The sequence below is a fragment of the Anolis sagrei genome, chromosome 4 (genome assembly GCF_037176765.1).
Source record: "Anolis sagrei isolate rAnoSag1 chromosome 4, rAnoSag1.mat, whole genome shotgun sequence".
Classification (NCBI taxonomy): domain Eukaryota; kingdom Metazoa; phylum Chordata; class Lepidosauria; order Squamata; family Dactyloidae; genus Anolis; species Anolis sagrei.
Window position 1 is genome coordinate 83,874,605 of NC_090024.1, and position 15,512 is coordinate 83,890,116.

A 15,512-nucleotide genomic window follows, 5' to 3' on the forward strand; every position below is an offset into this window, starting at 1 on the left:
GATTTTTTTATCAAGGACATTGTGCAATATGAATTAGAGGAAGACCCTACGAAGGGGGGGGGGGGGCATGCTTTGAATCCCAGAAGGTTGAAGGATGTTATAATGACCACTATTCTGGGAAACAAGAAATGACAATAATTTCCAGTCCTCCCCCAGGGTATTTTGAGAGGAGTTTGGGTGTTTCAAGGTGGGAAGTCTGCTTGAAAAGGGATATAAAGGCCTCCCCCTTTTAAAATGCTTTAAATGTATTCTGGGGCTGGAAAAAAATCATTATCGGAAAATTTGAGGAATAGAGTTTCATAACCCTGGAGGGCATTACTTTAGTTCCCCAAAAGGTTGTATGTGATCCACAGGTCACATAATTCTAACTCCCACACATGAGGGTTAAATAAGGATTGCACAAATGTTAAGAGAGGATTTCCTATTGAGCTTCTATAGCACAAAGATGAATGTCTTCCTCACACAAAGATGTTGCATTTCTACACCAAGCTTTACTGAACTGATGAAATACAAATAATGTAAACTGAAGATGGCATTGTTTAGTCAGATCTGTGTAAGATGTTTTGCAGCTTATTTTGAGAGGAGTAAAGGATAAGCAAATAGGTAAAGTCTTCTATCCTGCTCATGGCAGGCATCTGCATGCTCTAGGGTTGGTGAGTACTCACGAGCAAACTTTAAGGGAATTGGTGGTTCCAGAGTCCTGGAAGTCTGAACTTTGCTATAACTTTTGGGAACAGCTTTGGTTACTCATTCGGCTATTCTGAGGCATTAAATATGGGGTGACATAGGCTATCTTTCTGCAGCAGCACTGGTATGTACCCTGGAAGTGAATGTGTAATAGATGTATCAGCATTGGGAACCACCTAGTCTACATGGTGTAATAGCGGGAGTGCTAGAGAAAACTTGAGAGGTACAAGTTCAAATTTTCACTGGTCTTCAGTAAACCATACTTTAAACACCTGATCTGCCTCATATGTTTGGTATAGGGATTAAAATCAGGCAGAAGAAAGCTGTGAGTGTTCCCTTGAGCTCATGGAGAAAAAGGCATAACCTCAACTGTAGCTAGAATGAACAAATAAAACAGCACACCAATATGATGACAATGTCTGGTAGTGTTGATAGAGGTTTAGAATCGCACATTTTCTTGGGCCAAATCAACTCCATGGCAGAAGCATGACATATTGAGCTGATTCAGCTTAACTCAGCTTTGAAACTCATAAACAGAAGTTCTGGGATATCCTAGAGCTTTCCCAAACTCCAGCGTAACCGGCAACTTTGGGCATGTGCTGTTTCCTATTTGGAAAGTGTCTGCAACTGGTTAGACTGCACCACACTTTTCCTGGGTTTAGGCAGCTCAGGAACAGAGGATGGCATTTACCTTGTCCCCTCAATCTGCCATTTGTGGTGCCCACCAGACAGGAAAATGACACTCTTTGTCACTCAGCACCTGAAGTGATAATATCCAAAGTGACAAGGTGATCAGAAAAGGGAGGGGGAGAGTAGGAAACATTTCCTCCTTCATCACATCCTCCTTCATCACATTACTTTTTTGCTCTGGATATAGTCACTTCAAGTGGGCATCACCAATGGTACATTTCAGCCCTCCATTGCCCCGTTTCGTGACTTTTCCTCTCATCAGACGTATCAAACTTTGGAATATTTTCCTGTAGGCACCCGATACCTTCCCTATCTTACAGAACCAAGAAGTCTCTGTCCCCCATGCATTTTTTTTTGTTTTTAGAAAAATATTTCTAGTGATGGGCCACATCTTATTTTTTTTTATAATATGCAGACAGGATTCCTTATATAGGACTGCAAATGTATCCTAAAAGTTATTTAACATTTATTACCATTTGGATTTGGTGATCTTATATGGACATCTCAAAATAAAAACAGACTCCATTACTAACAAATTACATTTTGAAATATAATGATAGAATAGGAGTGCAATAAGAAAACCCATTAAAGAACTTAAGAGTAAACAATAATAAATTTAAACCAACCAGCAAAGGAAAACTGCCCATTCTTTCAGTTCTCCAATGCCTCTATTCTGCAATAGCTGTCATTTCTAATATTTTTAAAAAAGAAATTTGTGAAGAAGTAATCATGCATTTCTAGGATCAGGGATGACAGCTCGCTGCACTAAGGACCGCCCATCAGAATGCCCCTCTTTACCATGCCAAGTGCCAAAACAGGGCAGAGACTGTCACGGACCCCATCACATTTTATTTTCAGATAAAATACTGAGTTTGTCATACTATTTTTGCTAATTTCAAGATTTCTCTCTGTTATCATAGATCAGCTCAAATTAACAATAGATCTGTAGTTCTGTGACCATTGCTGGAGCGATGAACAAATTAGGACTACATTGTCTGATGGCAGCCATGACTCTCCGTTATTTTATGGTGGCTGACAGTGAAATGGCGGGCGGGGGGAGGGGGATTGTCCGTCTGATGAGGTCGTAAGTGAGGAAGGCTTACATGCATCCATTTCTTGACACAGCCATTTGAAGTGACTGGATACAATCAAGTCCACATCTTTAAAGGAGGGGACCCATGAGAAGAAAATAATAAAACAACCCATTTAGGCCATAAAGATAAGATTGTGTGCTTGCTGATGTATTTCTCCTTTTCTTTTACAAATTTCATTAGTTCCTGGAGCAGTACGCCCAGCCAGCAATCAAAACTGAAACTGCTAAATGAGTGCTTTTATTCCATCAAAATCATTGTGTGGATGCTGAGCCCAAGTTAATACAATTGCTGTTCAGATTAATGAGGCAGTATTTGCTGCATCTCCTCTGTAATTAAACACTTCCATGGCTGACAATAATATTAAAGATGCACCAGATGTTGAAAACTCAGCAGTGAATCTAAAAGTGTTAAAATTGAAGGGGTCACCTGTGAAACACAATCTCCTTAACAGTCACATTCAGAACCCATCTCAACAATTATTTTGGTTTAGGATTAATTTTAGGTGGAGGGCTTTTTAAAAACTTCTATCAGCCTATCATCTACATTTTTGAATTTTCTCATTAGGTTCTGAGCAAAAGTAACATAAACTGAACTTGTTTCCAAAATTACCTTTCCTGACCTTTCCCTAGATGATAATTATGAAAGTAGCCAGCTTAGAAGACTTTAAAAAAACTCCTTATAAACTGGTAGCAGAAATGCCCCTCTTGCGTGCCAGTGTCGAATTTCAAAATTAACATTTTGGTTCATGTGCTTCTAATAATCACTGACCCTTACTTCATGTACTTTCCACAGGAAATGAATGCAGCAGAAATTACTTTGACCCTCTGATGGATGAGGAAATAAACCCAAGGCAGTGTGGGATGGAGGTCAGCAAAGAAGGTGAGGCAGAATTAAGTATGTAATTTTTGTGTCAGAATATTCTTTCCCATTCATGGAAATGAGGTGACAAAGATCACAAATTCGCTTCCATTTAAATATCCAGCCTACAATTTAAATTATAAGTCTTAGCTGCTCTAAACGTGAGGGGAAGCCTTGTAGTCTTTGATGAAGGACAGTGTGTTAGCAAACAGATATAAGCAGCTTCCAGTTCAATTTGGTTTGGCTTTCTGTTTCCAGTTGTGATTTCTAGTGCAGTTGGAGTGGGGAGAATGGGCACCTAAACAAGCAATATAACTACAAAATTAAAATTTTCAGTTGGAGTTACAAAAGCAAATTAGTTGTGGGTAAATGAATCCATTTCCTTCTCTGGTGTGAGAGAAGTAGCTACAGAACCACTATCCACAGTTTCTTTTATCCATCCCCCTTCTTGGCAGGGAGTTGGACTGGATGGCCCACAAGGTGTCTTCCAACTCTATAATCCTATGTAGACATTTAGGCTGGATATTTAAATGGTCCAGAAGTCCTACATTTCAATAAGGTTTGTTATTATCTGTGGCTTTGTGTGTCCATCAAACTCCAGAAATGTATCTCCAGCAAATATGGGAATCATAGTGCATTACAAAATGTCTTTTTGTAAATTACCCCAAGGAGATTGAGCTAGTTATGAATATTTTCTAATATTGTAAATATTTTTTTTAAAAAAGAGAGACTTACAGAGAGACATAGATGAGTATATAGCAGCTCCTTGGCATTCACTTGCATTTGGTTCCAAGATCCCCAGTTGATACTAAACTCCCTGAATATTCGTTCCATTATATACAAATAGTGTCCTTTACATAAATAGGAAAATCTCAGTTTGTTTTTTTCTTTTTGGATTTTTAAAGATATTTTCAACTCACAGATGGTAGAATACATGGATACAGAAACTGTGGGTATGGAGGGATGACTTGCTACAAATTGATGGAGAATGGAGTTAACCTCTGAAGTGCACACAGGTTGATATAAGGATAGTCGAAAGAAAACCATCAGCTTCTCAGTTCATTTTCTCACACTTACTTTTCAACTAAGGAACCTAAAAAGAAGAAATAAAGATGTGAGGAATGTTCTTGATGAGAGAGACACTATCTTAATGAGTTGAGAAATCCCTCCACAAGAGCTGTTGCCTCCAGTATAAGAACAAAAATAAGGAGGACTTTTTCATTGATGTTTCTGTGATTTCTATAGAAAGTCTCTGTGTAAAACTTCTGCACCTCTCCTTTGTGAAGCAAAGCATGTTCATGTACACACACAAACATATTCATACCCAAGCAAGGGCAGAAGAACTACCTGAGAACTCAGATACCCCTGTAAAAATGCAAATTTGTGAAAGTCCTCACAGCAAGTGTCAGAGCTTCTGCGGAATTCACTCTCTCAATATGTTTAAAAATTACTGTTCCAGATGTAAGGTCACTTGTCAAGAGCATCAAAAGTACCTTATTTTTAAGTCTATGGAGAAGAAAATGATAATAATAACATTCTTTTTTGTTCTTGAATGATAGGAAGGGATATAAAAAAATGAAATCCAGAATTATTTTGATTGGTCCTCCAGCAGCAGAATAGAATAAGAGATGGACCATTCTCTGAAACTTTCTCTGTGATCAATTGTTCCCCTGCTGCTGCTCAGTTCAGCAATTATAAATTAACTAATTTAATTAATAATACCTCAAATGTCATTAAAACAGATACACATAACATACGGTATTTGGTATTCAAAAGGAAGGCACACGAACATAGAACAAAAATGAGGAAGACAGAGTATTGCAGACACAATGAAGTTTATGACATGAGGTAGGCAAATTGCAACTATAGCAAGATAACAATGGCACTTATTACATGGAACCATCCTCTTTTGTTGTTGTCAGTGAGTGATGAGGGTGGATGTTGGAAGATGGTTTCTTTTGCAATGTGGACTCATTAACAGATTATTTCTGTTTGTAAAAGAAATGCTTTCCCAACTAAAGATGTGTTGTAATTACAATTTATCTGCCTCATGTGATAAACGTCTAGGTGAGAACTTTATTTGTTTCTCCACCCCAGAGAGAAAATCATTGAAATTATTCATCCTTGAGATAATTAAATGGAGTGTTTAAATTTCTTGGTCCTACTTATCTAATCATCAACTCAATCATAATTGGTTTGACATTGAATTTAGATGCTTTAAACTTTTCGGTTTTAATATATATGTTTACTTCATTTGTATGTATGTTTGTGCGACATCAAATTGTTGCTTACTGTAAGCTGCTCTGAGTCTCCTTCGGGGTGAGAAGGGCAGGGTATAAATATAGTAAATAAATAAATAAATAATCTATCAGAGGAAGAGGCAGAAGAACAGGCAAAGCAAAGGGCAAAGCTAGATTCATGTAATTGTATTCCATTTAGAAAGGCCACACTCTTGTAACTATATAAGCATCACAAAACAGTGACGTTATCCCTTAGACTGCAGCTGTGATGGAATGCAGTTACTTTTTTATTACTGTGTTCCTGGTTTGAACATTTCCTGTTTAATTGTGCAGTCCTTTCTTTGAAAGTAGTTGTTATACTCCAGAAACTTCATTTTGTGGCTGCCACCAACTATGTTGAATTAGTTGAGACTCTATATGATATTCATTCAATGAAAAACAATAGCAAAATGTGCTGAAAGATGTCCCACAAAAACAAAGTTTTTGCAGTTTAATAAACTTTTCCCATGTTTTTATGATAGAAATTGGGTTTTGTGTGTTTCAAGGGACTGCAGTAGAACCCAAAACTATCACTGCATGAGCTCAGAATATTGTCTATGACTTCAAGAAATGTAGCCAGTAATCACGATAATTCCTACCAAAGAACCAACTTAAATGATTTAAATTTAAATGATTTGAGATTTGCCAACACACATAAACAAAGAAACAACCCAGCTCTTCCCTTAAAGTTATCAAAGTCATGCCCTTCTCAAACATTCTCTATTTATTGTGCTTGGCCTCATGGATTGGGTGGATGAGCATCTTCATATGAATATTAAACATTCCCTTGGGTTGTTGAGTGGAACAGACAGAAGTCCTTAGAAAAGTCCATCCAATTTGTTCCTTTTGTTTGACTTAATATATTAGGCCTTTCTGTGTCTTGAGGAGCCATATCTAAGTGGCTGTCCTTTTGAATTTCTCTTCTTATGTCTCTGGCTGAGCTGTCACTTGAAAGCCATACAGAAATCCAATTTACTGAGGTATGTCAGCCACAGCAGGCACCCCCAGGTTGGTTGAGATCTATAGAGCCACAGCATAACACAGAGCTTTCTTTATTCCAAACGTAATTATTTTGATCAATCCGTGACACCCTGGATCGGAAGAAACATGTTTGCATAAAGCACATCCAGAAGATACATGCTCATTTTTGAAAAGTCCAATTTATGATACCCTTTTACTTCTGCTCTCTGCTGCTTCCTTTTCCTCCTCTTCCATTTCTTAAAAAAAAACAAAAGCCAATGACTGGAAGTAATACTTCAGATTTCTAAAAGGTAGTTTTATCATTTTATCATTTCCTTGAACCTGTACACTTGTTTCTTTTACTTAGTCTGGGACATAAGGAAGAAAACAAACCATGAAGGAACCTGCTTCCAGGAGAACATGTCTGGGAAACCTGGAGGTTTGCAGACAGGAGCCCATCCTAGGTTCCTACACCTGCAAGAAGACCAATGTGAAAGAGGAAAGCAAAGAAGTAATAATAAAGCTGTAATCATAATTTGACCTTAAACTATAACTAATTATTTTTCAAAGGAATTTTCCAGGTTCTTTTTGCACCTGGAAAGCATGTTGGGAACACATGATTAGTTTTCATTTCTGGAAATTGCATCTACAACTGAAACATGAAATACTTTAGTGAAATACTTTAGTCTAAGAAACACTGTCATTTATAGCATTTTGTACCTATCTATTTTTCATAATTGGATACTAACAAGCCGTGGGTTGCTGTACTTATTTAGACATATCAGAATCTATTCCTTTTCTTTCTCCCCCTTGTATTTCATTTATATACTCACTTCCATATTATCTGGATTTCTGGATCACTCTGACCTTCATTACTTCATTTCTTTTAGTGCCTGTGAAGCTGTATGAGAAACTTCTCTATGAGAAACTGATGACAATTCTAGATGAAGAGAGCGGCATGTTGGCATCACCTGGTAAACTAAAAAAATCTCTCATTTAGAAAACCTAAATAATGTATATTCATTAATATAAAAAGAAATGAAAATCTGGTTCACATATGCTTTGCCATCATTTGTTACTTCTTGTATTCTTCAGATAAATTGGACTACAACAGTGGCAATCAACCTTTGGGGAATTGGACCGCCGGTTCTGCACCCCTAAGGACCACTATTGTATGATCCCCTCCAACAAAACAGAAATAGCTAGAAATCTGCTTCTAGTTTTCTTTTTAAAATGTTTTTTTCCTAGTGTGGAAGGGGGAGGGCAAAAAACACATTTTGTTTTACAGAAGAGTCGGTATTTTTGAAAACTTCCTAGAGCAGCAATTGTTTTGGGCTGAAAACTTTATTTTAATTGGTGGTGGGTACAGGCAGGATTCTATATGACTGATGAGGTCAGATATTTCCTACTCTTAAATGATAAACTATGATGATAATGAGTCAGACTGTGGAAGGATGTGATATATGACTACTCTATATTTCATTGCTGAAAGATGAACTGTGAATTGTCTTTGTTCAAATTATGGGCTGGAGATACTGTGAAAATTCTGCCTGTGACATTATACTTGAAATTAACTGTTTATAAATGCAAGTAATATCTTCAATGATGTTGCAATCATAATGTTTTGAACGTGTGTGTGTCTCAGTAATGTTGAAGTGTCTTCATTGATTGTCTGAAGATCTAATCTGTATTCTCCCCATCCTTTATGCATATAGGGTTATGAGGGTTTCTGTTTTCTCCTTTCACTTAAATTCACACATTTTGAAATTCTGTTTTCCTAGCACCCACCTTGACTTGCACAATTTATCCAAATGACACAAGTTTCCCCTTGACTAAGTAAACTTGAAGGCCTACTGGTGGCGCAGAGGGTTAAACCACTGAGCTGCTGAACTTATTCACTGAAAGATCGGTGGATCTAATCCAGGGAGCGGGATGAGCTCCCACTGATCAGCCCAGCTTCTACCAGTCTAGCAGTTTGAAAACATGTAAGTGTGAGTAGATCAATAAGTACCACTTCTATAGGAAGGTAACGGCACTCCATGCAGTCATACTGGCCACATCACCTTGGAGGTGTCTACGGACAACACCGGCTTTTCGGCTTAGAAATGGAGATGAGCACCACGCCCCAGAGTTGCATACGACTAGGCTTAATGTCAGGGGAAAACTTTCCCTTTCCCTAAGTAAACGTGTTGCCCTAAGCACACACACATATGTTCAAGTATAAATCAAAGGAAAATATCTGTATCCCATGGTAGTAGGTTTTCAGGTCAGTCATATATTTAGATGGTGGAATTTTGAATTCTGTAATGGAACTATGTTGGTTGAGTAAAAGTAAAAACATAAATAGCTATTGATATTTCTGGTTCTTGTTTGCATAGAAAACTTAAGGAAAATGGAGATGAAGGGAAAAAGAGATTGTTTAATCAGATTTGTGTCTTGCAGCATATGGAACGACTAATGTGACAGTTTTCCATAGAAAGAGGAGGGAATAGACAAATATAAAAGCATGGATTTCTCTTCAGATAACTCACGTGAAATGAGATATAGATAAAGAGTCTCAAATCATTGCACCTAATATGTCATTTGTTAATAATTAATCATGGTTACCCATGATTGACAAGTGGGATTGCTGTGTAACCCCAGTATCTCAGCAGACATTACTTCTATTTGTCTCCAAAAATAGCCAAAAAGTGACCTGTCCCTTGAAATAATAATAATAATAATAATAATAATAATAATAATAATAATAATAGAAGCAACTGTAAAAGCTGACACGATATGAGGATTTAAAGATCAAACTGCAAAGACTCTGGCACAAGCCAGTAAAGGTGGTCTCAGTGATGATCGGCACACTGGGTGCAGTACCTAAAGACCTTGGCCTGCACTTAAACACAATCGGCGCTGACTAAATTACCCTTTGTCAGCTGCAAAAGGCCACCCTACTGGGATCTGCATGCATTATTCACCAATACATTACACAGTCCTAGACACTTGGGTAGTGTCTGACGTCTGATCTAATACAACAGCCAGCATAGTGACCTTGTTTGTCGTATACTAATCTTGTTGTGTTTCTAATAATAATAATAATAATAATAATAATAATAATAATAATAATACCATACTTACCCCTCTGAAAAGAGACTCAAAGTGGCTGACAATGTTAAAAAACATATCTTTCAATGACTGTTCAATTATATATAAGCATTATTGGCTTATCTTTGTTAGAAATTTTCAAGAATTTCTGTTGCATCTTGTTACTCAAAACATCGAGATTGACCCTTCTACCTCATCACACTAGAGCATGGATGCACTTTAAACCCAGTTGATGCCTCTTGTAGCATTCTGTGGCTTACAATTTAGGGGAGGAGACTTTAAAATGCTCAGCCCTGGCAGGTCCTGGGCCTCACTGGATTTAAAGTGGATCCATGTTCTAGTGTAATGAGGCAAGTATCCATTGCACAACTAGCTGTGGTTTCACTTACCCCCATTTAACAAGATTTGTCCTCTCCATGACTTTTCAAGGACCTCAAGGTGATTCTATGGTATCCTTTCCCAGGAGTCATAGTTCGAGGACTAAGCAATTTCTGAAAGATGAGATATAGGTCCTTCAGAACAATTCTATTGTAACCTCTGGTGGAGGTTGCTCATTTGAATAGAATTCACTATTATCCACTATTATCCACTATTATTGAATAGAATTCACTATTATCCTGTTTCCATGGTAAATTTGAGAATGTATACCCCACATATAGCAGGATTGTACTTTATTTTTCTTACCATATTACTTATGCATATAAATAACAATCTGACAACTAGGAAAAAGCCCTGGATGGGATTCTATCACTTGAAAGAGTTACCTAACCTAGGGAGCTAAAATTCCCCTGCCTATTTGAATATAAGTGGAGTTACAGGCTGAGTGGGATCAGTGTGCCACTACATTTTAGATAACTAAAGGATGATGGAGAGGTTTACAGAACCAATTATATTGGCAGATAAAGCCCACTGGGTGGAATGTCATTGCAGAAACTTTTCCTACATGGCAACGTCTCCTGAAAGGTGGTACCAGGATTTCTTGGATGCTCTTAGCAGATGATTTCCTGAGTTCCTGGTCAACAGATTAAATATTTGTAGCTTTTTCTTTCTCCTTTCTGAGTGTTTTCTTACTGTTGGCACTGCTCCATATTAAACTGAAGCATATTAGTTATATGTGAGCTCTAATTCTGACATTGGAAACAAATTCTGGACTAAACATGTACTCTGAATGGAGGCAGCTTTTGCATCTAGCTCTAATTGAGGCACCGGAGATTCGAGTGAAAAGCAAACTAGATCTTAAAAGCTTAACATATGCCTATCTCTGTCTCCAGAAAAACAGACTGAAGACAAACATGATGATGATGCTTTAGATTCTGCATGGCCTAGCAGGTATAACAAGACTTTTCATCTTTGTGAGGAAGCTGGAGAAATTCTGCCTTATATTGAGCAGTTTGAGAAGGATGTTCAAGATGAGATCATTCTCCTTGGCAACTCTCCACTGGAACAGGTCAGAATGAAGTACTATACGTCTTTTTATGTGCTCTACAAGTGACTTTTTCCACACAAGACTGCAGCAATAGTGCTTTTGAATTTCCTGCATCATTCATACTGATTTGTTTAGATTATAGAGGTAGACAATGGGAACAGAGACAGTAAAGTCAGATATAAGTTTTAGACTTTACAATAGTGCTCCTCTCAACCTCTCTCATGCCAACCACAAATACCCCCCCCCCTCCCCATTTAGGTGTTTGGATGATGGTTGCGGGTGGACAAGAGATGGATGTGCAGTTCCTTGCATGGTAGATGGATGGTGTACATAGCTGCATGCCTGTGAATAGACTGGTTGTGTAGATTACATATGTATAAAAGAAAGAAAATAGCAGTGACCCAGATGATAAGAGTGTAAAGTTGTGGATTAACATCTCCACTGACGACTTAGTTGTGATGAAGAGAAGAAGGGAGAGCAAGAGTGGCCCTCTAGCAACGCTGAACCATCTGGGAGGACGGTGGTCTAAACTGTCCAGGGACCAATCTGGCATTTACTACTCCAGATTGGCCCCAGGATAAGTTGTCTATTTAGAGCCTCCCCGAGGGACAGTGTGTGAAGTATGTTCTTCATATGTGATGTGGAGTAAACCTACTTTCTGGGGGAATACATTTAGTAGAATAAAGACATTTGAGAAATGGGCAATTACTGACTTGCTTTCTGTTAAATGAAGAATGTTTAGGGCCACAAGCTGTGGATTCAAAGGAGGAGTTCTGTGTTCTGAAGTTTAGACTTGAATTGCCATTTTTATTCAGATTTTTCAGCAAGTTTTTTTTCAGCTTTCCTTTTTGGAAAATTGACATTTTGTAACTAGCTATATGCATCATGCCAGCTGTGCAGGTGCCTGTGACATTTTCTCAATATTCTACCAGTCCTCAAAGGTTGGGACTGTCCTCCCACATAAAAATGCACATTTGGTTTCCTGCCCTTCAATTGTTTGGGTGCATTAGCAATTTTGCTCCTTTGTACTGACCATTGTTTCCCTCTGTTACAAACTTTTAAAGGCAGGTGTCTTTAGAATATTTGATTATTTAATTGTTAATTGTTCATTTTATTATTAATTGTCTAAATGCTGTTATGTTTTTATTATCTAATTGATAGTTATATGTTATGGTTGCTCTACGTTAGGTTTTATATATATGTGAGGCATTAAATTTTGCCATAATTATGTTGGAAACCACTTTGAGTCCCCCCTGGAGTGAGAAAAGTGGTATACAATTGAAGTAAGTAAGTAAATAAATAAATTTGATGTAGAGTCAGCCAAATCTCTTGAGCCTTGAATAGTTTACAACACTTTTCTCCAGATGTTATAGTCCAATCCCCAAGGGGCTCACTATGTAAAGAAATAAAATGATCTGGAGAATAAAATAGACCAAATAAAAAAATTAAAAGGCATTGTAAACATTTTCAATATTTAAAAACGTATTTGCCAATGGGTGACTCCTTACATAGTCAAACAGCACAAAAGGGAGCCGAAACATGTTAGATTTGAAAACAAAATGCAACAATCTGAGCTGAAAGGGAATTCTACCTGCTGCGATCTCACTGTGAACAGTTGTATTGCTTCTGTTGCAAGCTGAGTAAGAGGGATTTTTATCTTCTCTGTCTCCCTTCTGGACGTATGGATAGCTGTTAGCTTCTATTCTTCTCATTTTATTCTCTTCCTCTGTGTTGTGCTGGGATTTATTATTGGCTTCCCCAGCAATGTTTTTTTTTTTTGAGAGCTCTGGAATTCTTGGAAATAATAATGTAGTTTCTTCAGATACTTAAAGGTCATTTACCTGTGGTTATTTACCTGTCATGGGCCAGGGCTAATCTACCCCAGGCAGTTTAGCATGGTATAAATATGCCCTAAAACAGCCCTAGATCTGCTGCTATTGTTGAGATGTTCCAGAAGTGCACCCACTTCACAGGGGGGAAATGCATCCCACCTCATCCATGTTGCTGCCACTCCTAGTTGGCCATGGAGTCCCATGCAAGCTCCTGGCCATTTTGGGCACCAGGGTGCTCACGCAACCAGGAAGAGGAAGGACTTTTTCTTTCTCTTTTCCTGTTTCTGTGAGTTTCTCATTCTGATATCGTTAGGGGTGCCTTTGATGGCCAGAAGCTCACAGAGTGTGGTGGGTGGCTGGGAGAGGCAGGGGCAGTGCCAGTGCCAAGGGCATGATCAGCAACACAGGAAAAGAGTGATGGCACCAGTGTCCAGTCTGGGCAATGAATTGTGATGAATCAACCTATGCAGACTATCCCAAAGTTGTGGGACGCTCTGGAGTTTGCTATGCATTGTTAAGATAGCCCATTTGCCTTTTGGAATTTTTTGGAAGTGTAAACCATCTTCCAGATGTTCAATAAAAATAAACTGCAGTGAATTCTCTATATTTAATCCAGGTCATTCTAACAAACATGGCATGGATTGGAGAATGGGTCTGACACGCATATTATGAATCCTTTTTTAAAAAAACCCCACAAGTTTGGGGAAACAAAACTGGAAAATAAGAAAAATATTAGCCTCTTTGACAGAAAGATGCAAACTAGATCTGACAAAGACAGACTTCTTTAGATGAATTCATGCAAATAAAGGTGTTCAGTCTCTTGTATGTACCACTGAGATCAATTATTTCTGAAAATAAAAGGTAAGCAAGGAGCAGTAAAAGGAAATGCTTGAAAGGTTTCCTTGCTACTTTTAAATATGCATCTAGTTTTTCTGATGTTTAATTAACTAGAAAAGAGTTTTCGGCAGATGAGATGTATATGGTTGTGGCTCACTGCCATCTTCAGCGAAAGAGAAGGATGAAGTGAGAGGGAGCAGTCTCGATGTGACCATAAAGATTTAGAAGTTGCTGGCATCACAGGAACTGATTGCCTGCTTAATGATCAACGAATCATTGATGCCATGCATTACCAATCTATGGTTAAGGCAAGGGAAAGTTGGGCAGACAATGTGAAATATTAGAGCCATGACCTACATTCTTTAAGCACTCCCATTTTTCTAATGGCAAAACCAACATTGGGCGTAATGAAAATCCTGAATCCAAAGGCCTGGATCCTCTTCCTCAGTCTTCAGGGATGGACTGGAATCTCAGCACTATTTCATAAAACATATTTGTGTTTATATATGTGAATGCATATTTGTTACAGTGTGTTGTGTGCACTTCTCTCATCCCCTTCAGAAACATCACTAGGGACCATTGCCAGGGATTGCACTAAAATCTCAGGGCCAAAGTTATTCTTGACTTGGCAACATATATTTTTTTATTTGAAACATTTATATTCTGCCCTTCTCACCCCAAAGTGGACTCAGGGTGGAGCACAACATATATATGGCAAGCATTCCATACCGGAACATAAAATAACTATAAATATACATAAACACTAAAATCAGTTACATCTACTTTAAAATCAATTGTTTAAAACCATCTCAAAACATCATGTTGGCTCTGGTCAGCAGAGTGGGTTTCCTAATATTGCCTTATTGCATTGCTTCAAAGGCTTGGTCCCACAGCCAGGTTTTTACCATCTTTCTGAAGGACAAGAGGGAGGGGGCTGATCTAATCTCATCAGGAAGGGAGTTCCATAGCTGGGGCAATAACTGAGAAGACCCCCTCTCTCTCGTCCCTTCCCAAATGTGCCTGTGACGTGGCGGGACCAAGAGCAGAGCCTCCCTAGAAGATCTTAGTCTTTGTGGTGGTTCATAAAGGGAGATGCGTTTGGACAGGTAAATTGGACCAAGGCCGTTTCAGCCTTTATAGACCAAAGCCGGCACTTTGAATTGTGCCCGGTAACAAACAGGCAACTGTACATATGGATATTGGAGTGTGACATCTAGTCTTCCTTACCATAACCTAAGCATGCTAGAAGCTGCAGTTCAGCAACATTTGGAGGGGCACATTACTTCCACTCCTACTTACAATGTAATCTACAAAGATCCGTGGAGAAGTCATAATCATATACAGCAAGAAGACTTATCCCTGTGTTAGTAAGGATTCAGGCTTAAACATTCTTATAAATTTCAGATACATCTTTGTGTCACAAATACCATCAATCTCCCAGTGCTACAGAATTTTAAATATGAATAGATGTTTCAAACACTTGGTTTACTACTTTACATAAAATAATATATCAGAGGTAGTTTTCTTCATTTTTTTGGAAAGAAGAGGGTCTTTTGACATCTTTGAGTCATAATTCTCAATGTCAGTCAATTATTTTTACTTTAATTCTCACAGCATGCCCAATCACAATAATTATTCAAATGTTTATAATGTCTTATCTGTAACCAGTGAGTACCTTTTCTTAACTGGCAAGGGAGAATTTGAATCCACATGTAATAACATATAGAATTTAATTAGCTCTTAATAGTCGCAAGTG

General features: G+C 38.1%; 1 protein-coding gene across 1 annotated transcript in view; it reads left to right on the forward strand.

The window, feature by feature from the left end:
- LOC132774583 (uncharacterized) overlaps positions 1 to 15,512 on the forward strand; it is a 196,708-nt gene that overhangs the window by 22,819 nt on the left and 158,377 nt on the right. Inside the window, exons 4-7 of the mRNA XM_067467513.1 lie at positions 3,264 to 3,350; positions 7,459 to 7,528; positions 8,788 to 8,834; positions 10,972 to 11,108. Coding sequence (XP_067323614.1) covers positions 3,264 to 3,350; positions 7,459 to 7,528; positions 8,788 to 8,834; positions 10,972 to 11,108 — 341 coding nt within the window. The remainder of the gene's footprint in view (positions 1 to 3,263; positions 3,351 to 7,458; positions 7,529 to 8,787; positions 8,835 to 10,971; positions 11,109 to 15,512) is intronic.